At 35.8% G+C, this 25,210-nt stretch overlaps 1 protein-coding gene across 12 annotated transcripts in view; it reads left to right on the top strand.

The window, feature by feature from the left end:
• The window catches only part of PTPRK (protein tyrosine phosphatase receptor type K), a 376,393-nt gene that overhangs the window by 331,883 nt on the left and 19,300 nt on the right, over nucleotides 1–25,210 (top strand). For 2 of the 12 annotated variants that reach the window (XM_021547162.4, XM_085576524.1), the window contains exons 14-24: nucleotides 6,241–6,379; nucleotides 7,491–7,532; nucleotides 9,671–9,700; nucleotides 13,332–13,492; nucleotides 15,566–15,601; nucleotides 18,045–18,056; nucleotides 19,224–19,408; nucleotides 21,131–21,218; nucleotides 22,046–22,122; nucleotides 22,315–22,332; nucleotides 24,719–24,755. In XM_021547162.4, the coding sequence (XP_021402837.2) occupies nucleotides 6,241–6,379; nucleotides 7,491–7,532; nucleotides 9,671–9,700; nucleotides 13,332–13,492; nucleotides 15,566–15,601; nucleotides 18,045–18,056; nucleotides 19,224–19,408; nucleotides 21,131–21,218; nucleotides 22,046–22,122; nucleotides 22,315–22,332; nucleotides 24,719–24,755 (825 nt within the window). The remainder of the gene's footprint in view (nucleotides 1–6,240; nucleotides 6,380–7,490; nucleotides 7,533–9,670; nucleotides 9,701–13,331; nucleotides 13,493–15,565; nucleotides 15,602–18,044; nucleotides 18,057–19,223; nucleotides 19,409–21,130; nucleotides 21,219–22,045; nucleotides 22,123–22,314; nucleotides 22,333–24,718; nucleotides 24,756–25,210) is intronic. The other 10 variants (XM_077782214.2, XM_085576521.1, XM_077782215.2 and 7 more) reach the window with 10 other exon arrangements.

Below are 25,210 nucleotides of genomic sequence, written 5' to 3'. Positions count from 1 at the left end.
TGACCCATGTGAGGATATCTCTAAGACCTCATGAATCATGTGCATAGTCTGCTAGAACAAGTTGCACATCCTGTCCCCTGATCCTTGCAAATATACATTAAAATATATTTTCAGCAAATAGAATCAGCTCAGGCTTTTTTTTTAAACTTAATAAAGCTAAAAGTGATTGTGGATCTTTCACTGAACTTGAATTTATTCATTAAATTCAAGCCTTATGAAAATTTGTTTAATTGCACGATGATTATCACTGTAGCAAAGCAGTAAAAAAAAACAAGACTGATGCAGATGGAACAGGCTTTCTGGGCAGATGATTAAAACACAGGGCAGACCAATCTAAAAAAATATGTCAGAGAATCTCACCTGGTTTTTCAACAAGCCCTTTTCTCAGGTGGTAGACTGACATCTCCAGAGATACCTTCAGTTTCATTTGATGTTATCATGATGTTACCTTGTTGAACTCATTCAGATGTCATTCCTGGATTTAATTAAAAGTTTTTGAATGTCACATAACAAAAGTGCAGAACAGATTATCTTGAGCACAGCTATTTTGAATATCAAGCTATGCAGCAATAACACTAGTTTGTGAGAATTCAAAGATCTGCCATAAACAGAAATTAACATTCAAAGAAAATGCAGTGTAATAAAATAGCAGCTTTAATCATGCATAAAATTGAGTTTCTTCCCTTGCTCACAGAAAGAAAAAACCAGAATAAAATGCTGTGAATGTTAAGAGAGTCAAATTGTATGGTGAGTAGGTTAAGTATAAAAATGTTGTTCAAAACTTCTGATTTAAAAGCTGTCATTTGGAAGGCTGGCTGTTCTCTTAGTGGTACCATGCAAACAACCCTGCAAAATCCTACCAGAATTTTCTGCTTGAATAATTGTGTTTGGATGAGCAAGTAGAATATCATTATCTCGATTCCTACACAATCTTCTTGGGAAGGTATAGGTGAATAGATTTTGTGCTGAGTGTCATAAATTCTCTGACAATTTTGCAAGGCTCTGTGTAAATTTTGAACCACAGAAGGAAGGAAAAGACAGGAAAGAAATATATGCCATGACTTATGCCACAGTATACTTCAAAACTTAAGTGAAACTAATACGCATGTGCTCAGTTTTAGAAGTAGATATTGATTTTTTTTGTGTGCATTTGATTAAAAATGTGGTTAAAAAATTTAGAGTAATTAAGTACATCAGGCAATTGTGAGAAGATGGACTCTACCTCACCTGTTCAGAATTTTACTGTCCCTGAGAGAGTTAGCTATACTAGTCTAATTTAGTGCTGTTCACAGTTGAACTTCATGCTATTAATCATGGAAGTTGACTGATTGAATACTCTCCTCTACTATCTATGAAAACAAGAAGAACAACTTCTTATATGGTAACTGTTACTGGCTATGTGCAGAGTCAGAATCACTGGATTAAGTTATTTTATGAACTTTGTGAGTGGGACTGTGGGATATGATTATCATTGCTGTTGATTAGTTCAGAAGAAAGACAAGTAGATAAATAGCTAAAATCCAGTGTTCACCTCCCAGTCTAGCTCATAAATCTTGGTGTAGGCAGCTATTTTTGTACAGGCGGAACATGTAGTTAATGCTTTGTTTCAGGTCAGAAACTCTTCTTGAAAATTTTATGGAAGATGAGTTTGCATGGATTGAAAACTGTTGGGTTATCTCCTCTCAGATTTACAGGATCAAAATGCAAAATGCATATATTGATATGCAAGGCAAAGTCATAGTAAAAATTAACACTTAATTCATTATCTATAAGAGTAAGGCTGGCCAAAGGAATTAGTAGTCAATAGAGAGTTCATTTTTGTATGATCATGATTCTGTTACCATGCAAGGTTCTTTTTCAGATCAATAAATTACTTTTTAATAGAGTCTGATGTTCAAGATATAAGAGAGCATTGCAGGACTACATTACTAAAAATTAGTATTAAAAGTTAGTAAAGCATGTGTTTTTATAACTTAAATAATTTTAGAGCATTTTTGCCCTTTTTAGAAATACACACTTGTTAATTCCAATTGTCAAAATGATTGTATCTCTCCAATTTAGAGATTTTGTGTTAGGATGTGGTTATGTACCATGTCAAAGGCTTACAAAAGGCCAGATAGATGACGTCTGTAACTTTTCCCTTGCCTACTGATGTAGTCACTCCATCATAGAAGGTCTCTCAATTGGTTAGGCAAGATTTGTTCCATGTGAATCCCTGGTTACTTGAGTTGTTTTATTTGGCAAAACCAGCAGCTCAGCCTGCAGAAGAGCTGCTTCAGAGAGCTAAATCCTGGTTGCCTTGTAGAGGGTAGAGAAAACAAGTTCTCAGAGTAAGCAGAAGTTTACTTGCTGCTGTAATCCTTGTGCAATCAGCAGCCAGGAGATATTCATGTATATGTGTAGGTTTAACATGTAGACACAAGGTTTCTCTGTTTTTTTGTCTCTGGTTATGTACAGGTAAGATCACACATGGTTATTACAATACACTTTGAGCTATCAAAGTTAAAACACATGTAATAGGAAATGCTTTCAAAATCATAGCTTTCATTAAATTATTTTATGCTACATTCAATAGCTCCCTCAAAATAATCATTGCATGCAATACACATAGATTACAGTGTGATTTGTATCTATGACTACTTTCATATAGTCCTCAAATGTAGCATTTAGTCTAAAGAATGCATAGATTATCTGTTGCTGGAAATATATGTGTAATAATCCAATCTTCATTTAAGTTCATAGCTTTTTTTTTTTTTTTTTTTTTTTTTTTTTTTTTGTTGACATTGGCAAGATAGGTATCATTTTGCCAGTAGATTTTAGCATTTTGGGTATAGGAGGCTCATCCACTGATTATACACTTGGTTAGTGTATGACTATTCAATGACATTTTCCTCAACTAATTTAGGACTCTGTGGTGCATTTCTATTGGGCACCAGCTTTATCTCATAAGTAGCCTTAAAGTTCATGGAATGAGTTACTGTCCCTTGCTTCAAAACCCTTAATGTAAGGAAACAAGAACAAATAGTCAAGCAGTAGATATCCTCCTGGCTTTCCACTGTTGCTCGAAAAACTTGACAGAGAGCTTCATCTTGAAGTTACTGATAATCCAAACCAGTTATTTCCTAGACTGTATATAATAAAACACCTGTTCCTAAGTTAGCCAAATATGTAAACACCCTTGGTAACCTTTTCTTCAGATTTTCTGAGATGTGGATGGTTGTTTTTCTAATTTAACTCTTCTGAATGAAACAGCTGTGTTTGTGATCATGCAATAGTTTTAAATATGACTATGAGAAGCACATATATTGCAGCTTGTTCTATCAAGTCATAAGGGTCCTGTGTTTCTCCAAGGAAGTGTGAAAAAGGTCTGTCATTCTTTCCCCTTCACTCTGTCATCACTAATACTCCTTTGAAATACCACTGTCCTGATCCAAGCTCAAAGCCTGTACTGTTGGATGCATTTTTAGCCTTCAAGTTTTGAAGTGTATCTTTAGGTCAAATCCCTATCATTCATGTTTTGAAATCTCTCAGAGACTTGGCCTTAAATCTCCATCCACACAACTAAATCTCTTGCTCCAGCCTTAGTTATTTTGCAGATTGAGTAGTTCTTACCTTTGCTAGGTCAGAGCTGTCCAGCTGCACTCACACTGTACAATTCCAAACACAGGAAATATCCTGTTCCTGCATTCTCCCTCTTTACCCTTCCCATGTCCCTGCTTTTTCTCAGTACTCCATACAGCAAGCTTGACTTTTTTTTCCCCATTGGCATATAAAGCCATTTATATTTATCTTAGATTTGTCCTTTGACTCTACTGATTGGCCTTTTGTCTCTACTGCTTATCAAATGTTCATTCACATTTGTCACATCCAGCCCAACTAATACTGGACTGGAGTTGATTGAGAATGTTGAATACTTTCATCTTCCAGTTCTGCCTCAAAAGTCATGCCCCTCATTTCCTCTGTTAGACAACATCAGATGTGCATACAACATTAATTCTAGCTAGTGTGTGTTGTACATGCAGACATCTCCTGCCTGATCCCTACTTTTATCCCTTGACACCTCAACAACACATATAATACAAACAAAAAGTATAGTATTCAGTCCTCACAGGTTATGTATGCAAGTGTGCATGCAGGCATGAATTTACATACAGAAGGAAACATTGAGTATTTCTCAGCAGAGAGAGTTCAAGCTGTAGGTGAGAGAGATGATTATAATGATGAATTCTTATGATGATGATTAAGTTTTATGATTAAAGCACTGCCAGATCTCTCACTGTCTGTCTAGCTCTTGTGTGGGTGTCTGGGAGAGAGCACGTTCCTAACTCAGAAGGTTTTTCTGAGGACAAATTGTTAGGACGTGGTTCAGATACTGCAGAGATGAAGGTTGCACAAATAAGTAATAAAGAGTAATTTTAAACAACAGCATTATCCTTCCCTCAAAAGGTACTATGGGTTCGTGCACATGGAATACGAATAGAAATGATCTGTGTAACGTGGCTAAACCCAGAAAGTATAATTTACCAATTATCCCTGATAATGACTAGCTTCCTGAATTAAGTCTATTTTCAGGGAGCAGAAGCTTCTCTCTCATATGACTTCACTTTGGTTTTTGTTCTGCTGCTTTTGGTGATCTGTTGAGAAGCATCCTAGTTTCAGACCAAAGGACACTTTCTGTGTAATGACATAAGTATGGTGGTATCAACAGCTTGTAACTTATTCCACATGAAGATGCCGTGAGGGGAGAGGTTAAGTGGCATCTGCTGCAGGCCGGGTGGAGAGTGAGAGAAGAAGGGCCAGAGGGAGAGTAAGCACACGTACCCGTTCATGCCAGTGAGTAGAGGAAAGGCCACAGCCTTAGAAAGCAGGAACTAGAGAACTGGAAAGCCACTTTCTATTCTACAAGTAAACATCTCAAGTGATTTCACCCCTTGCAGAAACCTATTTCTATTTTTCGTATTTTTACCAGGCTGGAAAAGCTCCTGTTCTTGACCCGTTTTACACTGGGCTGTTATGTAAAGAGGTGCAGACTGAATGGCTGTGCACTTTCATGTATATTCTACTTTTCTCTCTGCTGTAACCTGTAGCCTCAGCCCACTCAGCTGTGTTCTGGACTGGTTTCATCTCTCTGTAGAACAGTGGTTTGTGGGGTATCTTTCAGGGCTTATAAACAGAAATAAAACTACTGCTGACTTTATGCTTGGCTTTGTGAATGACCTTATTTAGAGAATCAAAATTCCAAGTAGAATGCAGATCTCAGACCAGATGCTGTAAGGTGAATTAATGTACAAAGGTGGACTGAAACTGCGTGGAGCACAGGAGCTCTGCAGCTTAAGGTTCACACTGCAGTTTGGAAAAAAGTGTTCTCCTATTTGTGCGTAAATGTTCTCTTACTATTCAGTGTTAATTATTCTATATTTAGTATCTGAAAAAAATAACAATAAATGAAATAATGGTGGTAAGTTGATAGATTGTCTCTGCTTTGTCTTCTGCATTTTAATACAGTAACTTATTTGGAAATTCAGGTACATAAACACTTCTTCTGCCTGTGCAGAGGTGTGTATATATACATATATATCTATACATACACATATTTATTCAGCTGTATACATACACTTGCAAGGAGGGCAACAAAGATGGTGATGGCCTTGAGGGGAAGCTACATGAGGAGCAGCTGAGGTCACTTGGTCTGTTCAGCCTGGAGAAGAGGAGATGGAGGAGAGACATCATTACAGTTACAGCTTCTTGTGAGGTGAAGCAGAGGGGCAGGATCTGATTTCTCCTCTCTGGTGCCCAGTGACAGGATGTGAGGGAATGGCCTCAAGCTGTGTCAAGGGAGGGTTAGGTTGGTTATTAGTAACAGGTTCTTCTCCGAGAGGCTGGTTGGGCACTGGAATGGGCTCCCCAGGGGAGAGGTCACAGCGCCAAGCCTGACAGAGCTCAAGTGTTAGTACAAAACCCTCAGGCACATGGTGTGACTTTTGAGGATGGTTCTGTGCAAGGCCAAGAGTTGGACACGATGATTTTTGTGGGTCCCTTCCGATTATGCTTATTCTATGGTTCTGTTAAATTTATACAGTGTCTACATACATATGTGTAGATGTTTAAACACATGATGCCTGTATCTATATTTTGACTACTTTATTAAGACACACACATATTTTAAAATTATCATCAATAATTATTTCTTTGTCTCTAGTGCTTACACATTTAAGTAACTTATTTTTTTGATTATTTTAGCAGCAGCAACAGAAGAACCTGAGGTGATTCCAGATCCCGCTAAACAAACAGATCGAGTGGTGAAAATAGCAGGAATAAGTGCTGGGATTCTGGTATTCATCCTACTTCTTCTTGTTGTCATATTGATCGTGAAAAAAAGGTAAGAAAATTATCTGTGCTGAATGGTCTTTTTTTTTTTCCATACCTATAAACAATTTTTAAAAAATGGGTTTTTACAGGTCTTTAGGAAAAAAAAAAGTTTTGGGACTGGTAGGTTGATTTGTTCCATTTGGTTGGTTTTTGGATTAGTTCCTTGTGTTTTCTTTCCGTTTTGCTGTGATTCTTAGGATATCTTTAAAGACAGGATCTCTTTATATTTAAGATTTTGATAACTATAAATTTTCTCATACTTATTTATTTCCAAGGATTTTTAAGTTGGAGATGGAAGAATATACAGATTGTTAAAGTGGGTGGAATTGAAATTCATGGTGCCTTTTTTATTTTTTAAAGTAAAGAAAAATTAATAGCTTATTGCACTTTTCATGTTTTAACCACTTAATGAATATTATTTTCTCTATGCAGCTCTAATGAATTATTTGTATTTGTATGTTACCCAACTTGCAAAATAATGTAATTTTATACCTCTATTTATACTCTTGTAAACCTGGAGTTTTTTTCTTAAAAGTCATACTGCATCACTGTAAAATTATCTAGTGAGTCCTTAGTGCATGAAATTGTTTAAAAGTGTATTAATTTGAGTGAATTTAAATTTTTTTCAGTGCTTTCTTAGACAGTAAGCAATATCGCCATCTTCTGGCATTGTTCAATGCTATCCCTGCATCCCAATCCTCCTACCTGTAGTAACTTGTGCTATCCTATTGCTTGGTCAGTGTTTCAAAGCCTAGCCTTCCCAGTAGTTGCAACTCTTTTAACCTGGCATAGAAGTCCATAATATGTTCTATAATTCCGTAGTTATTGTATAGAAATTAATTCCTCTCTCTCTGTGCACCCTCTCCCTGGCAGTTCCCCTTCACGTGGCACAAGCTGATTTCTCTTGAATAGAATGAGCCCTTTGCCTTCCCATGGTGTGCATTGTGTTCCCTTGCCTTTTTCAGAAGTTATAATAAAAAGTATTTTCGTGATTGTTGCATATATTCCTCTGAAATGCAGCTTGCTATTATTTTTATAGATGAAGATCATTCTATATGTTATCATTGCTGGTTTGCATTAGATTTTTTTAATTTATTGCCTTTTTACAATTATCCCTGGAGATATATAACTTGGAGAAGAAACGTCTGCATTAGAAACATTAGGTATGCTTATAGTGTTCTGTGTTAGTTAGCTACATATGTGATTTTTCCCAAAAGTGCTTTTACTTTTCTCTGTTGTTTACCTCTGTGGCTGAGAATTTGCACATATGCAAAAGGTCCAACTCATCATGTACAGAAAAGACATACAGTTAGCCTTTATAGTTTTATTTATTTACATGACTCTCGAAAAACAAAAGTAAAGTTGTTTTTCAACTTTTAGAAGGAAATCTCTATATTGTAGCTTTGTAGCATGGTATGTGCTGGGAAGTACCATCTTATTGAGTGTTACAGTGGTTCCCTTACGCTTCATAGAAAATTCTCTGTGTGCACTTGTGTTTGTGTGTGAGAGAGAGACCAACTAACACTACAGTGTGTCAGTCACTTCCAGATGTGATTGACTAGTTTTGCAAATAACAAACAAACAAACAAACAAATCCATGTACACATTTTTCCTATAATTTTGCCTCTTCCATTCAGAGTCCTTTTAGTCTCAAATTCTCACTATTGAATTGTTTGACCAAAGTAAGTTAATTATATCTGTGAAGTGATATTTTTAAATTTCCGTTTTTCCCCCTTTCCCTCCTCAGAACCTGTGAAGGTAGTATCCTTTTAGAAATTAACATCATTCTATAGCACATAATATTTCTAAACTTCTGTACTATTTTCTATTCTAAATAGGTGAGAAATTAACCTGCTTAATGAATCTTGAATATTTGGCAATTTTCCATTACAATAGTTTAACTGATTGTCTATTGCATATGTTGTAGGTGTCTCCCTCTCTGCCTTTAGTGAAAATGGGCACTTTTTTATACCAGCTTTAGTCAAGGTCACTTACAAAAAGCATAGAAAAACTGTGTTCCTGAGTTAAATCAGTCCGTCTAGTGAACCAGGTCAATTCATATAATGAAGGCAGAAACAGCTGCAAAAACTCTGACACATTCACACATACAAAAACACTTCACTTAGTTGTGGTGGGACTGAAAACCGATCCGTCTGAATCACCCTCTGTAGTGTACCTATTCAGTGATCCATTATGTAGTATCCCTTTTGGTACCCGAATTGACCACAGCTTCTTAGATGGAAAAGTCAATAAAACCATGGTTTCTGCATTTTTATTGGTTTATTAAGTCATATGCACAGCCACCACTATCTCAATCCGATTAAATACAGCATTACATTTTATTGAAAAATGGAGTACTAAGCAGTTTTGTTCATGAGCTTGAGATGTTTTAGGCTTTGCCTGATCATTTTGTACAAATTGGTTTGAAGTTTTCCTGAATGAAGCTCTTAACAGCTTTTAAAGACTTCTACTGGAGTAATCAAACCAGCTAAGAAAAGGGATACTGCATCTTTAACAAGCAATGCCATTTTTATTTCCTATATCATTGTTGGACTATTTCCAAATGTCCTTCATTTCCTTCCATTTGTTTAACTTCCATGTTTTTAATGCTTAGCATGACTACATCAGCATTTTCAATTGTAAGATTTGAAAATAAAAGCATATGTTTGCATTCAGAAAATGTGTAGTGGATATGCCAGTACACATATATCTGGAAATGTGCAGTTTTCTTTAAAATGTGTGTACTCATATAGCTACACATAGTACGCATACAAACATATATGTATACAACTGTGTACTGACAAATATGTTAAAGTGAATGACAAGAAATTGTTCTCTGATTAAATGTATCTATTGATGGAATCTTATTTTTTGTGACTGAAAAGTAAAAAGCATATCTGCTGCACAAGATTTGTACACAGCTGTTCATTTGTCATGACATCTAGGCGGTAATCATTATATTATGCTGAACTGCATGTTGAAATTACACAATCCATTTAATTTTCAAAATTTTTGGCAATAAGTGAAATATCAGCATGTAATTTTCTCAAGTGATCTTCCTAAAAAACAAATTATTTTTATACGCTAGGGTTTTTTAATTTTGGTTTTTTTTTTTTTTTTTAATTGCATGGCACTGTAAGGCTAGTTTGTGCATGAGCAAGTTGAAATGCTAACCAAAGAAACATGAATTTTTCAACTTTTTTTTTAAACGCACATTTCTCTGCTTTATTGGATGTGACAGAGTCACGCTTTTCATTCACCATTGCTTCTCTTTTTCCACTGTCTATGATTTGCTTGCCAGGAGGAGCTACTATTCTTACTCCTACTATCTGTAAGTAGAATATGGGTGACTTACTATTTTATCTGTTTTAAAGATGCAGTATCCCTTTTTAAAAAGAAAAAGAGTCTCTATAATTTTTCCAAAGAGTTTTATTGATAGTTATCTTTCCTTGTTCTCAGGCTTGAAAAATTGCTTGTATCATTGTTGCTGTTGTTCTTACCCTGTTGTTTCTTTTTTTAAAGGGATATTGTATTTCTAACTGTATATTGAGACCTTAGGTTTTTGCTACAGTTTTTTCCATAACTATCATTTTAATTTATTATGATCATAATTTAATTTGCATTATGATGCACAGCAACACATCACACTAAGGAAAAAAAGATCTTTTCCCATTTCCTAGTTAGTGAAATGTGCCAGTAAATCACAAACTATATGTTCTTGGAGTAGCAGTTCAGGAGTGATCTTGTGTACCATTTTCCTATGCAGGTTGTAGGCAGGTGCCAAACTTCTATAAATAGTTTACTGTCTGTCTCTTTTGAGTTCCAGGTGCTTTGCATACACATCTTAAATTGTGGATCTTACTTTATGGCATTGGTTTGCATAAAAGTTTTGCTTCATTGAAGCAAAACTGGCTTTTTTATACTTGTTGACCAAATGAGTTTTTGTGAGGATTCTGACAATTTTGGCTGTGATTGAGCAAGCAGTTACACACATCCTTCATTTCAAATAAAGGCATAAAATGCTTGACTTCAGAGGAGTTCTGAGGATGCACTTGAGTGCTTTGATGAACTGCTGGTGTTTGATAATAATGTTCTCCCACATTTTTAAGCAGAATTAGTTTACTTCTTTAAACAACCTTAAAAATAAATTAAAAAAGATAATCTGGTTTAGCTAACTGCCTTTCTCTGATTTATTGTGACTAATTATAATTTCCTTGTTAAATAGCAATTCCTTCTACTCAAGATAATTAACCACACAGTTTCATCCAATGATGGAGAACCTTTCCCCTCCAGCCACTGTAACACCCACCTGAGCAGATTCATCTAACAGAATCCTTTAGCAGATAATGAGAATCATTTATGCTTTCTGTCAGCCTCAAGTTCTTTAACCTAATGATTCGCTTAACTATCACGAAGCATAGATTGCATGTGGCTTTAACTGAGTGAGAGAAGATAAAAAAAAAGGAAAGGAAAGGAAAAAGAAGTTGTCAAACCCCAAGGGAGCCCAGAGCTGTTGAACAATAAAGCTGTCCTCCCATTTCCCAGCAGCTCTGGGTTGCAGTGCTAGAACACAATAGGCCTTTTTAGGAGTTGAAGCAGAGAATAAGAATTAGAAAGTAGCTACTGTAATAAGCTAATAACACGAAAGCCTTAATAGCTGTTGATTTATTTAGCATGGCTAGCAGGTTTTGTTACAAAGTGATGCTTCAAAGAAAAACTTAATATCATCAAGAGATGAGATGTAATAGTCTTTTTGTTCTGTTTCTGAGATGACGTTAGAAAAAGGTGATCTTCAGTGTATAGAGACGGTTTGAAAGGCTTTGAAACTTAAAAAACTACTTTGAACTAGAAATCCTAGTTTTGTGAAGGCTTTGATAGCATTGGGAGCCAGTTATAAAGCTCAAGCAGTTTCACTCTTGGAAGTTCTTATGGTCTTCATTTGTTCAACCAGAGCATCATTTAAACCAGCGTCTCTTAAGCTGAAAAGAACGTGTGGAGTAAATGTATTAAATAAACCATTTTAGGGGGGACATCCAACAGATTTTTATTTCTCATGTAACAATTGATACAGGAACCCATCAAACAATAGTTTCATGAAAAACAAAGATAGGTTTAGAGACCACCTTTGGGATTTTTGTAGTAAGAATGTTACTGAGTAGTAATTTTCCAACTGTTCCATCAAAGGAGAGGATGGAACAAAAGGGGGAGGAATCTGACAAAATAAGGACTGAGTCTGATTGGTGGAAGAATCTACTATTCACAGGAGAGCTTTGTCCATCCATATTCTGCACCATGGTACCTCATTGTGAACCATGATGGTTAACTTAAGAAACAGCCCTGTAAGATTTTCTTAAATATGTGAAAGCATGAAGTACTTCTTGCCCTAGGCAACAGTGTGAATTATCCCAGGACTCGACAAGTAAATTAATGGATAATTTACACTAATATTCTTCACAGAATCCCAGAACAGTTTCTGTTAGAAGGAACCCTGAAGATCATCTAATTCCAAACCCCCTGCTGTAAGCAGGGACACACCTTCCACCAGATCAGATTTCTCAGAGCCCCATCCCACCTGGCCTTGAACACATCTAAAGAGGGGAGCCTCTCTGGGCAGCTGCTGTCAATGTCGAACCACCTTGACAGTAAAGAATTTCTTCCTAACATCTAATATTATAATATGTAATAAGTGCCTAATATTATCCTTGTCTGCTCTTAGAATGTGCATGGACTATTTAAAGTTGGCCATCCTTTTAGTAAAGAGAAATTTAGGACAAACACTATATAAACAATTACCAGGGCATTTGATGTTATTCTATGCAGAAAAACCTTATGAAGATAAGCTGTGTTTTAAACATACATTTTCAAGAACTCAGTATATTAAGTGATGATTGTGTCTCTCCCATGTGGTGTGAGATTTATCCAATTAAGCAGGTTGGCTACCTACTGTACTATAGTCATGGCTTCAGCTGAAAACAGGGAGATTTCAGAGCAGTTTGATACATGTTACAGGTTTCTGCAGAACCAAGGCACACCTCATGCTGCTCTGCATACTTCCTGCTACTTGAGATATATGCTTGAAGTTACAATTAAAATATATTATCTGCTTCCATCTGACTCCTGGAGACAGTGAAAATCACTTCCTGCTCTTTCTCAAAAGGGATGAATTGAGTGATATTTCCGAAACATGCACTTTAAGAGCACTTGCTATTACTTTGAGGGGCTTAGTTGTACAGATTAGGTTGATCTTTAACTGTGATACATTCAGAGTGTAAGACTGCTAATGTCAAAATTGCAATGTTCCCAAACTGCATGAGAAGGTAGAATGATATGAGCGGTTTTGTTTTTCAAAGAACCAAAGTACCAGGACCATAGTGTGGTATCCTCTCGTATCTTGTGTATTGAATGGGCAATACAACCTTTTACATAAAACGTAATATAAATATTTAATAGAAATATTTAATAGAAATATGTATTGAATGATTATGCTTCTTTTGTTACTTCATCAGTTTTTTGGCTAACAAAGTAATTTAGCAGGTTACATGACTCTTTCCCAACACAAGCAAGGGGAATGAATTATCCATTTTTAAAATCAAAATAGATATTTAAATGGAGATGGTTGATAAAACTGCATGCACGATGCTTCTTATTTGTCATTTCAGTTAAAATGTAATTATATTCTCTAATTTGTGTATATTAGTGTAATTACTCCACAGGAAAAAAAAAACATTGCCAGAGTACAGAAGTAAGCACTTCCATGACAGCATTTGTGTGTGTACAGAAAACACAAGACCATGACTGTTTCATAGCAGGGTGCACAGTTTTATCATACACTGAAAAAATTGCACACAGGGAAGTAAATCAAACTTATCAGTCACTCAGGATTATAGAGAATGATTACTGTAGACACTAACATTCATCTAATATTAAGGTGGTTTACTTTTTTTTTTTTTTTGGCTGGGCAGCAAACTTGCAAAGAAGCGCAAGGATGCCATGGGAACCACCCGTCAGGAGATGACCCACATGGTGAATGCCATGGACAGGAGTTACGCCGACCAGAGCACTCTGCATGCAGAGGATCCTCTGTCTATCACGTTCATGGACTCACATAACTTCAGCCCCCGATGTAAGTAGGCAGTGATAGATACTCCAGAGTGTAAAAACAATTCTGCTTTTTAAGAAAAATCGTTTTATGCTCTGGGTTTTCCAGGAATGATGGTAAAGCAAAAGGTTGAATAGGGATGTTTGTATGTTGTCATTATTGGAATGTGGCAAATTATTTAATTAAATATTTGCATGTGCTTTCATAATTATATTTGTTTTAGGGAAAGTATCATACTTCCAGAATACCTTAGCTAAAACTTGAAATTGAGTTTTCCCTCATGAGATTATTTAATGCCAGCATGTTAAATATTGCTGCACAACACCATGTCTGTAATAAGTAATAATATGAGGTCCAAATTAATTTCTATTTTTTTGGCAGTAAGGACATTACAACAGAAGGAAACATTGACAATTTTCATTGCTATTTGTGAATTTAGGAACAAGCTTGTTAATATATCTGCAAATTGGTTCATATTTGTATTCATTTTTTGTAGATATGCCGACTGTCTAGTTTGGAAAAAGTTTGGGTTTCTGACTGTTAAGGGTTATAGCTGCCAGTGTTTAGCACTCTTGACTCCCAACATCATCACTATACCTTGCCAAAAGCAAGGTACTCCACTGGCAGACTGAATATTTCAAAACTAGTCTATAAATTGCAAGGGCATACAATTCTGCCATGGAGCTGGTAGGAACCTGAGCTTCTCACAGCTCCATGGACTTGGCTTTAAACAGATCTGAGCAGTATAAGCTGCTTCTGAATTGCCACCTTTTGTGAATGACACTCCATGTCTCTTCTCATCTCCCATACTGCTCACCATGCTTTAGCAAAATACATCCATTAAGGCTCTTAAGCTCTTTTCTGGTTGTTCTAAGCAAAATGGGTTTTAGAGAAGGGTTTATTGATTGGTTTGTTGAAGCTTTCCAAACTTCTAAGTGCTAACATTTTAAGTGTCTTGTAACCAGTTATAAATGGGAATATCAACCTGGTGTTTTTTCTACAGTTTTGGCTGGAACAGCTTGAAAAGTCTCCCAAGTATGATGCTTTATTGGCATTGAAATTTGTTGAGGCAGGATTGCAGAGACAATTTGATGTGGCTTGTGATGGTGGATCCCAGACTAAGAATTTGTCAGGAATTTACATGGCTGTTAGTGATCCAGGGCTGCCAGGCAGTCAGGCAGCCTTTCAGATGGCCTGATGTGATTCCAAGAACCCTGTCACCACAGCTGTCCTGGTTGGTTGGCAAAGAAGTTGGACACCACCAGTTTCTAGCATCCTAGGAATGTGATTTTTTGTGTATTGGAGGATTTGTTTCTTCTGACCATTGTCTGTGCTGAGACAAGTCTTCCAAGCTTTCAGGGTTTCCTGCTATGTGACAAACTTTCAGGCAGATTGTTTGAGAACTAGAGCTTAATTCTGTAACAGACACTTTGATGTTTTAATTTTTTGTTCCAGACTGGAACAAAACAGATCCTGGATTCTGACATTTCTGTCCAAAGCAGTGCATTTATCTCTGCATGGTTCTAGTTGTGATAACGCAAGATAAAATTATATTAATTTTATTCAGACATCTGCATCTGTGTATCTGTGATTTTCCTATATTCATTATGAGCAATCTCTTTGATACTGAGCATTGAAAAAGATATTAACAGCAGAAATATATATAATTTTTTTAATTACCTGGAAAATTTTATAGAAATACCATTTTATTTTGAGAGTAGCTATTCAGGTATTACATGAGAGGATGGGTTTAAAATGAAAGAAGTGAGTTCTATGAAAGTGAACCTTTATTGTGAAGTGAAAAAAAACAATAGTGTAGGAGGAGTCCTTTCAAAAACTAAATTGCATGTAATGTCTTCTTTATTTCATTTCAGTAAGGATCTCCTGGCTCTTATCATTACATTTCTACAGTCTGAAATCACTGCCTTGCATACCTCTTTTATTGATGATGTTTTCTGGAACTGTATTCATTCTGGTTTTCTCTTGTAACAAAATTAATGGAGTTTAGTTATCACTTGGTCATACTCTGAAGTTTTGTTCTTAAAAATACACAAATTAAGGGTAATGTGTTTCTTCATGGGCTTTGTTTTCCTACAGTGCCCAATGATCCACTTGTGCCGACAGCTGTGTTAGGTGAGGACCCTAGTCCTTCATTATCCGTTCCTGCATGAGTTCTGTCTCCTTGCATGGTTGAACATTGAAACAGCTTGTTTTATGTAAAACTATGCTGTTGCCAGAAAATACTTCTACACTCAGTTCATCAATTCAGAATTAGACTGACAACAATTTTAGAGTAAAAATTATTTTATGTCCTCATTAACAAGTTATTCCTAGTCATTGCTAACTGAAGATTAAATGAGGAAATATGTAAATGGAAAATACTAAAATTTTTCTTCCCAGAGCTTTGAAACTAAATTCCAATAAACTGACATGTGAAACTAGAGCTTTATTAAGAGATCATTAAAAACAAAATTCAGGTCCACATTAACATTTTTTGGCACCTAAAGTTCAATTTTCTAAGTAACAAGAATGAAAAGAAAAACAGAAAACAGAAAAACTTTTAGAATATCTAAGAGGAAACAAGAACTTTCTTTGCATGTTCTGAACAAGTACTTCTGTATACCTATAAAATCACATCATTCAATTGGCATTAACAAGTAAATTTTTCAGCTTTGTACTTATATTAAAAAGAAGAACATACATTGAAATGGCTGAATATGTCTATGCTCAGATAATACTGAATGCAGGTTTTACAGATGTTTTTTAAAAATAAAAAGATAAAAATATAATTTGTACCCAAATTCTTGGTTGGATACTCAATGTGCAGTATTGAGTTTCAGTCAGTTGCTGCTGTTATTTTAGCATAAAAGACAAAAATCAGAAAGTAGATGTGAATTAGACATGCTGAAAATTAGATTCCTAGCAGTAAATCTTAAAGGGACCTGGGAGCAATGAAATCCCTTCTCTGTTTTGAGGAGGGATATTATACATATAATACAGATTCATTCTGGGAATTGTCTTATTATGTTTTAAAAATCTGTAGCAAACAGAATTTTGCTCTTGCAGTGGAATGTTCCAGTGCCTCAGTCCTCCTTAATAAGAATAAATTTAGATTCATATTAGTAATATTTGGGATCCAAAGGTCAATCTTCTGAGTATTAATTACTACTAATTGGGTGTTGCTACTAAGTATTATTAATGCTCACCCCTAGTTTTTCCTAACTAGGCTAATCTAGACTAAATTTTCATTGCTGTGGCTTGAGCTATTTCCTTTTGAGAGACTCATAAAAAATATGGAAAAGTAGCACATTTCTGTCCTTTCAGAACCGACATTTTTATGTTGAAAGGCTCATGTCCTCAATTATTTCTCTTTTAGTTGAATTTAACCCAATTCTTTCACTCATCATCATGTAGGAGACATTTTCTAAATTTGTTGTCATTATTTTCCTCTGAATGTTTTCTAGCTTCCCAACTCATAAGTTGAATTTTAAATTGCAGTGCCTCAAATCAGGTAGCATTCTTGCAAGAAGTCTTAATGCTGAGCTGAGTGGAATAGGTACCCCCATACCCCCCTTTTACTGTTTATGTTAACTGAACTGTATTTTCTCCTTTTTATTGTGTTCATTTTGCATTGAGTTACATGTTAAATTCACAGTTGTCATTTTCCAGTCCATTACTCCATTTTGTAGTTATATATTTGATTCCCTTTCCAAAACACACTATTGTTGCATTCACCATTCAATTCACCTTGTTGATTTTTGCATGGTCTCCCAAATAATCAAGATAACTCTGGAATTTGATCCTGTGCTTGTGAAGTGCTCATGGTACCATGAGTAGGAACTCAGTGCCATACTGCCATGGTGTTTTCTGCTGTGGCAGACATGGTCACAGACAGCTGTGAATACCAAGGGCAAGGAACTAAATGAAGAACAGCTTAATAGTTCCTGTCTGCTTTTTCATCTACTGGTAATGATATTCTGGGCATGATAATTTCCTCATATAAGCGAACTATTTATACTTGGAAGAGGTACTAATTTTCATAGAGTGGACTGAAATAGTGGAGAGAAGTGTACAAGCTTTTGGGCACACCATATAGTAAAAGGTGGGTATCTGTAACCTTGTTCCTTTGGAACTGCAACATTTGGCCTACTCCATTTTAATATAGTCTTTTCTTGGCCCAGCATGACAAAACAGTTTTCTTCTGCCTTATATAGAGAAGAGGAATATTTTAAGGGTTCTAAATCATAGAACATATTTTTTTATATAAAACTCTTATTACTTTGTAGCTTTGCTAGTTTTCTTTTTCTTCATGTATAAGTTATTAATGCTGCTCTTCATTCTGTGTACATTAGCACTAAGTTGGTATGACAATTCTGCTTTTCCCAAGTCCCTATTATTACACTGATAGTATAATAATGTAGCCCTTACATTTTTTAAATGGCTTTCATTGTTACCTATTGAGAAGATTTAACAACTTTGAATGTCACTTCTTTTTAGCCATTTTCTAATATAGTCCTGAAATAAATTTCTTATGTTCTGTTCGCTCATTGTTTTTTGCTGCTTCAATGGGTTAAAGTGCCTATTACTGGTAAGTATTCTATGAGCAACGGGGAGAACTACAAATCCTGAAGTGGTTTGAAATGTGTGTGATTTAGTGTGGGTAATATTATAATAAAAAATGACTGCAGCATGTCTTTCATCTTGTTAGGCAGGTTAGTGAGGCATAAATTTGGTACTGAAATTAGTAACTCAGGTGACAGTTCAAAGAGTCGGGTTTCTCAGGAGATTTAATTTCAAAAGACATTAATAGTGTTTACATTTTGGTATAATTGTACAAAATCCAACCCTTGGGGAGTTAATTTTTTCATAGAGTGTTTCATAGAGTGTTTTGCCTCCTAATCTAGATCCTTGCAAGGAAAATGGTTAACTGATTTAAAGAAGTTTAGGAGGGTTGACTACGTACTTTTCATTTCAGTAGCTACTTAGATTAGAATTTTGCTTTCTGTTCAAATTCATTTGATCTGATAATTATTAATTTGAATAAAATTACTATTTCACAGAAGGGATTAACACAATGTGATCACTTCATGCATGATCACCTCTCTGACATTTGGTTTTGATATGAGAATTCTTGTAGCACAGAGAGCATTAAAAGAAACTTTTCTTTGCTTATACAGGGCAAAAAGTTGTGACTGAAACAGCACACTGAACTCAAGTTTCATTTTTCTACTAAAATACCTGATTTAAAATGACCACTCTGCTGTGTTGATTCATCTTCCTAAGTGAAGGTGGTGTTCTGAAATGGTGGCATAATTACTTCTCTTTTTTACTGGGTTCTCAGTTTACTCTTAGTTGGCTTTAGACAAATTACATGCTGTTACTACTGTGGAGTTATTCTAATTTATTGTTTAAGGTGTAATATTGCTATTGATATGTATTAGCCCTTAAAAAGTTACTTTGGTTGGTAGAGTCTGGAATTTCCAAGTACATTAATGTCATAAAGTTTTGTAGCATCAAATAAAATGACCCTCAGACATCTTTATTATTGGATGAAGGACTGCAAACTTTTGTATGTGTTTGCTGTTAAATTCTTTTATGTACTTCACAGTATTTATGTGCTGGAGAGTAAGTGCTTTGCCTTCTCAGAAATGAGAGATGTTTTTGAAGGAAGAGGTTCAAAATAGATGTTGATATGTATAGCAGCAGGTTTTACTGCTCTGTGGGTACATAATGCACTGATTTCTTGTGAATACAGACGAAAATCACAGTGCAACAGCAGAGTCCAGCCGACTCCTGGATGTCCCTCGTTATCTCTGCGAAGGCACAGAATCCCCGTACCAGACTGGGCAGCTGCACCCTGCCATCAGGGTGGCTGATCTCCTGCAGCATATTAACCTAATGAAGACCTCTGACAGCTATGGATTTAAAGAGGAGTATGAGGTGAGATCTCCAGTGGTGGGGCTTTGCTAGGAAAAATCCCTTAGAAATGGGCAGCCTTTTTTTTGCATTGTATTGCAGAAGGATGGAACTAAATGTCATGGTTTGAAAAACTAACAGACATAAGATTCTTATATATGTAACCCAAAAGTGAAATAGTAAATGGAGTCCAATGGTTTGGGCCTTTACAACTGCCTGGTAAAAAATCCCTGTGTGTTCCCTAGGGTATAAAAAGAACCTTTTTTGACATATTGTAGGAGGTTGTCACTCTTTTGTTGCTGATCTTTAGTGGAAATGCTATAATAAGTTATGTGAGCTATTTTTAGTGCAGATCTCCTGGATTAGGTTGAAGTAAAGAGTTTAAGCTGCTGGTTTTCCAAGAAACATTGACTGGAAGCACTCTCCTGATTTATTTTAGCATCTTGGTAGGGGAGTACTGGGACTTAGCTCCAGTTGAGAAGCAGTAAAGAGATAATAAAGGTAGAAACATCTTGAAGTTCTAATTAAACCTCCCTGAGCACATCTACTTGCAACTTTAATGTTAAAATGGAAGCAAGAAATTCCCAGCCCTGGAGGTAGAAGATGGTTACAGATTCATTTCGGCTCTGATCTCTGAATCTGTTGTGATTCTTTGGGATTAGAATGTCAGGCAAGACACACAGCAAAGATGGGAATGGGATTGCCAAAGTTGCTCACAGTACAGCTAGGTTTATAATGAGTTTTCTGAGTAAGCAATCTCTTCTGACACAGTTTTCAACCTTCTCTCCTTTCTGCAGCTGTCTCTACTGTAAACATAAGAATTGGAATAAATAAATGTGTGGTTTTTAAAAGAATATTATGCTCTTTTCCTCTCTTTTACTTAAACATGCTTTGTTATGCTCTGCCTAACTTCAAGGCTAAGACCAAGTGTCAGCCACTGCTGGGGGGAGGGTGGTCCCTGATGCCATATCAGGTGTTTTCCTGCTTGCTGCTTCTTCTGTTTCTATATGTGACATCTATTTCCTGCTTTGGGCTTCTGACTGTGCATTAAAGTTCTGATTCCATGACTACTGTGTATTTTCTGGAGATAACTTACCCAGGATAAGAGATCATCTGGAAGGAAGGAGTAGCATAGACCTACAACAGCAGTAAAATATCTACGGGCAATGAAGAGAAAGCCAAGGAGAAATAAAAACTACTTCTGTCAATACTGAGAGATCAAAGTTTTAAGAGTTCAAAACTGTAGAATAATTTTGCTAGTGACTAGAGGGAGGGATATGAGGAAAGACAAAAAGAACAATGAACATTGGCAGACGAGAGTTCCTGGTGTCTCTGTAGGAGGGAAAGATGTTTTACTAAGTAATATGTGGAAAGCAATGTAATGTTGTAGTAAACAGGATATATATTACACTGTCTTGTAAAAAGAGTGATCAGTCTCTCTGTACTTTCTCAGTTTACTGTCATTCCTCCATAGCAAGGATGTGTAAGCAAGTTTAGCCTTCTGGCAATTACAGGATTTGAAATCCCTGTGGAGTTCCTCAGTGAGATGCCCATTTACTGGTAGCAGTCAGAGTGACAGAGGCTCCCTTCTTCTCTAGATATTTCTGTACCATGGCACTGCCTGGGTGACCAGGGCAGGCGAACAAATCTGAACTTACTTTATGTGGGGCAGTTCTTTTAAACTGTTATTTCTGGAGATAAATTAATGGTCAGAATGTTTTCTTTCGGAACATTTTTTATTTATAGAGTTTCTTTGAGGGGCAGTCAGCTTCTTGGGATGTCGCTAAGAAGGATCAAAACAGAACAAAGAACCGCTATGGAAACATTATAGCATGTGAGTATCGGTGTCCTCGGTTTGAGCAATTGCTCTACTCGTGTGTTACTCGGGCAGTGCTCTCTCTTCCTTTGCAAGTCTCCGGCGGCACAGCTGCTTAATACCTGCAGCAGAGAAGCAGAACAGTGCCTTTTTCAGCTTCTTTTTTTTTTTTTTTTTTTTTTTTTGCTGTTGTTGTTCTTCTTCACAGTTCAACTTTCTCCCTTTTATAACTCAGGCTGAATTTCTCGTTTGCATCTCTTTTGTACAATCTGTGGTAAGCATATATAAGCAAGACGCTGGCACTCATTTGGATGTTGATTCTGTTTGTTTGCAATTTGTATTGTTTTACCCATGCAGTTGAACACACAGGAATCACCGTGCTGGAGAAGTCCCTGAATGGGTAGAATTAACTCTTCATTGAATCCCAAGTTCATTGCTAACTCCTTCGTCTTGATTTCATTAATGTCTCAATATGAACTTGAGCAGGCTTGGGTTGGAAGTGAGGAAACAGTAATCAGCATTTTTGGTTTTCTAGACTACCAACACTGGAGCTGATGTTGAAAGGGACTTTGAGCAAGTAACCTGATTTCTTTGTGTCTTTTTAACCACTTGTGACAGTGCCAATACCTTTCAGCTGCACTCAGTGAAATGTAGTGAAGGTTTTTTGAAGTAATTGCAGACCTCAGACAAAATGGTTCTTTGTATTTCTGTGTAAACAGTTTGGATTTAAGGACTGTAAATTGTGAGGCGCTTGTGCCAGTTTTGGTTCTCTAGATGACTTATCGTTAATATCTATCTTAAAAATCACACTTCAAAAAGGCTCCGTAACCACTTGGTTTTTGCAGATGACCACTCCAGGGTGATTTTGCAACCTGTTGAAGATGATCCATCTTCAGATTACATTAATGCCAACTACATAGATGTGAGTGGAATGCACAGCTTTCTCCCTCTCAATTTGCCAGCTTCTCTCTGTGAAATTATTGCATGTTATGCTACAAAATTATTAAAAGCTTTATTTTATTAAGAACAAATGTACACTTTCCTTGTTCTACGTCCTAGTACTCACTGACATTGTTGTGCTTTCTTTCACATCTGACTTTGGTTTGGGCTGTAGATTTGGCTGTACAGGGATGTAAGTACCACTATATGTGAATAACAGCATCCTATTGTAAATATTTAATATAGATATTGTTATTAATTACTTCTATTTTTATCAGTTGATAACTATGCATGCCTCATCTAATTTATCTCATCTGTTCCTTTAAAAAGTTTCTTTTCTGTGTGAATATTTTTTGTACCTGTTTTGAAAAGATAATTTAACTTTTAGCTTAGTCCTGAATATTATTGGACGTTAGGTAACTCCGGTGAGCCTATCTGTTCCCATTTTTAGTGGTCATTTTGGCCACTAGCTTTTCTTTTCCCCTTCCCACATATATATAAGAAACTAGATAGTATGCTGCACTGTAGTTGTTTGAAAATATACCTGTGAAGTAGTCATAAATATGTATTTAGTAAAAAAAAGGATGGATAATGATATTTATAGGTTGGGGTTTTTTGTTTGTTTGTTTTTAACAATGTTTTAGACAAGCAATATTTAGCTGGCATTTGCTTTAAGGTGCTAATTTAGGTATTAGAAAGTATATACACACACACATATATATATATATTTTTTTTTTTTTAACACAGAAATTTCTTCACTTCTGCAAAAAATCTCTAAAATTTGAAATTCCATACTTTAATTAGAATACAAAGTAGTTTATAAATTTTAAAAACTGATTCAAATTGTACCAGGCAATTTGACTGACACAATATGAATTTTCTCTAATTAACACCTTAGGAATAAACAAGTTGTTGTATTCAAATTAATTCCAAAACTATTTGAAAGGTAGTGGAATAGCTATGACAAGTGTTTTTGAAATACATGGCTTTGATTTCTTTTCTTTATAATTGCACCACAGTAGTTTTTCCTGACCACTTTTAGTTGATGAGTTATTTAAGACCCTTTTGACTTTCCAGGATACAAAGATTTAGCTCCAGATATATAGCTGTCTTTTTTATTTGGATGTTTTAACATGTCAATCTCTGTGAAATGATAGGCCTGTGATATTTTGCCTGGGGCCTTAAACAAAAAAACTCTCACAGATATTTAATAATTCCCTGAGGATATTGATTTTCTTATTTAGGAGTGAATTGAATCTCATTAGAAGCAGGCAAGAAAGCTACAAGTTAAAATTGACATTTTACAATTTTAAAGTGACACTTTTATCTTCTTCTCGAAAGCATTACTGAGTGTAAACCCATGTGGCACAGGTTCTACTTCCACAATTTTAAGCGCTGACTTGATATTAAGGACATCAGGAGAAATTCTTTTGTCATTTGATGCAATTTTGGTCTCCTGTAAAGCCAAGAATAAGATATTCAAACATTTTTTTAGAAGTCCCAGAGGAAGGCGCTCTCACTCTAGATAGAATAATGAAGCAGTCTATGGAAAAGAATATAAAGTCCTTAGGTACACTGAAATCCTTCACTTTAGTAGCATCTTGTGAATACCAGGAATCCTAGGCCTTGTACTCTCCTGTAATGCAATACTTCCAGCAAGTGGCCTAATAAAACTTAACCTGGAGAATAATTGGAGTTATGAACATTTCCACATTGTGAAACTCAGTATTGTCTTCTCACCAACAACACTAAAATTTCCTTCCTCTTTGTAGTTAAATTGCTGGCACTGGTCAAAATATATTCTGAATTATTTCCTCAAGAGCAGTAACTCTTTGTCTTGTAGCTTTTATGTGGACAATTAGTACTGCTAGAATTGGCATAGATCCAGCTATCTGGAAAGGCTTAGGCTGTGTAGGGTTATCTGTTTACCTATGCATATATATATATATATATATATGTGTGTGTGTGTGTATGTAAAAGACTGTGTATATACTTGTGTGTATCATGCCCACTGTAACCGATGCACACTTTGTGCAGTCGAGCAGATTTCACTGCAGTAGGACCTTGATTCTGTGCACACACCAGAGTGTTTGTCCCCATTAGTTAGGGCTGAGGCATTTTCCTCTTTGGGCCTTACAGTGATTCTCTGTTTAGAAGAAGACAAAAGATGTTTTTTTTTTTCATATTGACTAAACTGGGAACACAGATCAGCTGTGAGATAATATGGTGGCAGAGAATTTTTATTAAATTTAAAATAAAAGCCCAAATATATACAGCTAGGGAAATAATGTCAATAGAGGACTCATTTTTAGGTGCAAGGGACCAATCTAGAGTACTCCTTCCTGGTACACTACAATGTCTGTTCAAGTCAGATGTTCTTATTTTCATTTTATCTGTTGTCATTCAAGCCTTTTCAATATTAACTGGTTTTTTAGGTTTTGAGCTTCATGCTGCTCTTAAATATTGGTTTGTTCTGAAAGTGTTGTCTAGATATAAGGATTCTGTAGTATCCTTCTGCTTTTATTTTCCACTCTCTGTTACTAATATGGTACTCAAACCAACTTATATTGCTGTTTTAGGGATATCAGAGACCAAGTCACTACATTGCAACCCAAGGTAAGGATCTGCCAGCTTTAATCAAATCAGACAATTGTTCTCTGTAGAGTTCCATAGTGTTTTCATAAAATAGGAGCAGATGAAAATAAAGCGTACCCAGTATTGGGAGTTGTCATTTTGTGTTATGGTAAATTAACATTGTATGTTTGGGTAGACTGTGAATAAATTCAAAAATTGTACTAATTTATCATTATCATTATCGTTAATTAGCTATTGAGCAAATCTGTCAGTGATAAATTCAGCTGATAAAGTCAGAACCTACTACCATGATTTCCAATTATGAAGATGAATAGAGAAAAGAGACATGGACAGAGAAGGTTTCAACCTGCCTTGAGGCATTTTTCTTTCCATATTACAATGTTTTATTTTGCTGTCTACAACTTAGTCCTGGATGCAGTGAAGATAGTAATGATAAATTAAACTCTTTCAGAAAACCTGGGTAAAGTAAGGCCAGA

Source organism: Lonchura striata, chromosome 3, assembly GCF_050655825.1.
Source record: "Lonchura striata isolate lonStrDom1 chromosome 3, ASM5065582v1, whole genome shotgun sequence".
NCBI classification, from domain to species: Eukaryota; Metazoa; Chordata; class Aves; order Passeriformes; family Estrildidae; genus Lonchura; species Lonchura striata.
This window is presented reverse-complemented; position numbering and strand designations above follow the sequence as displayed.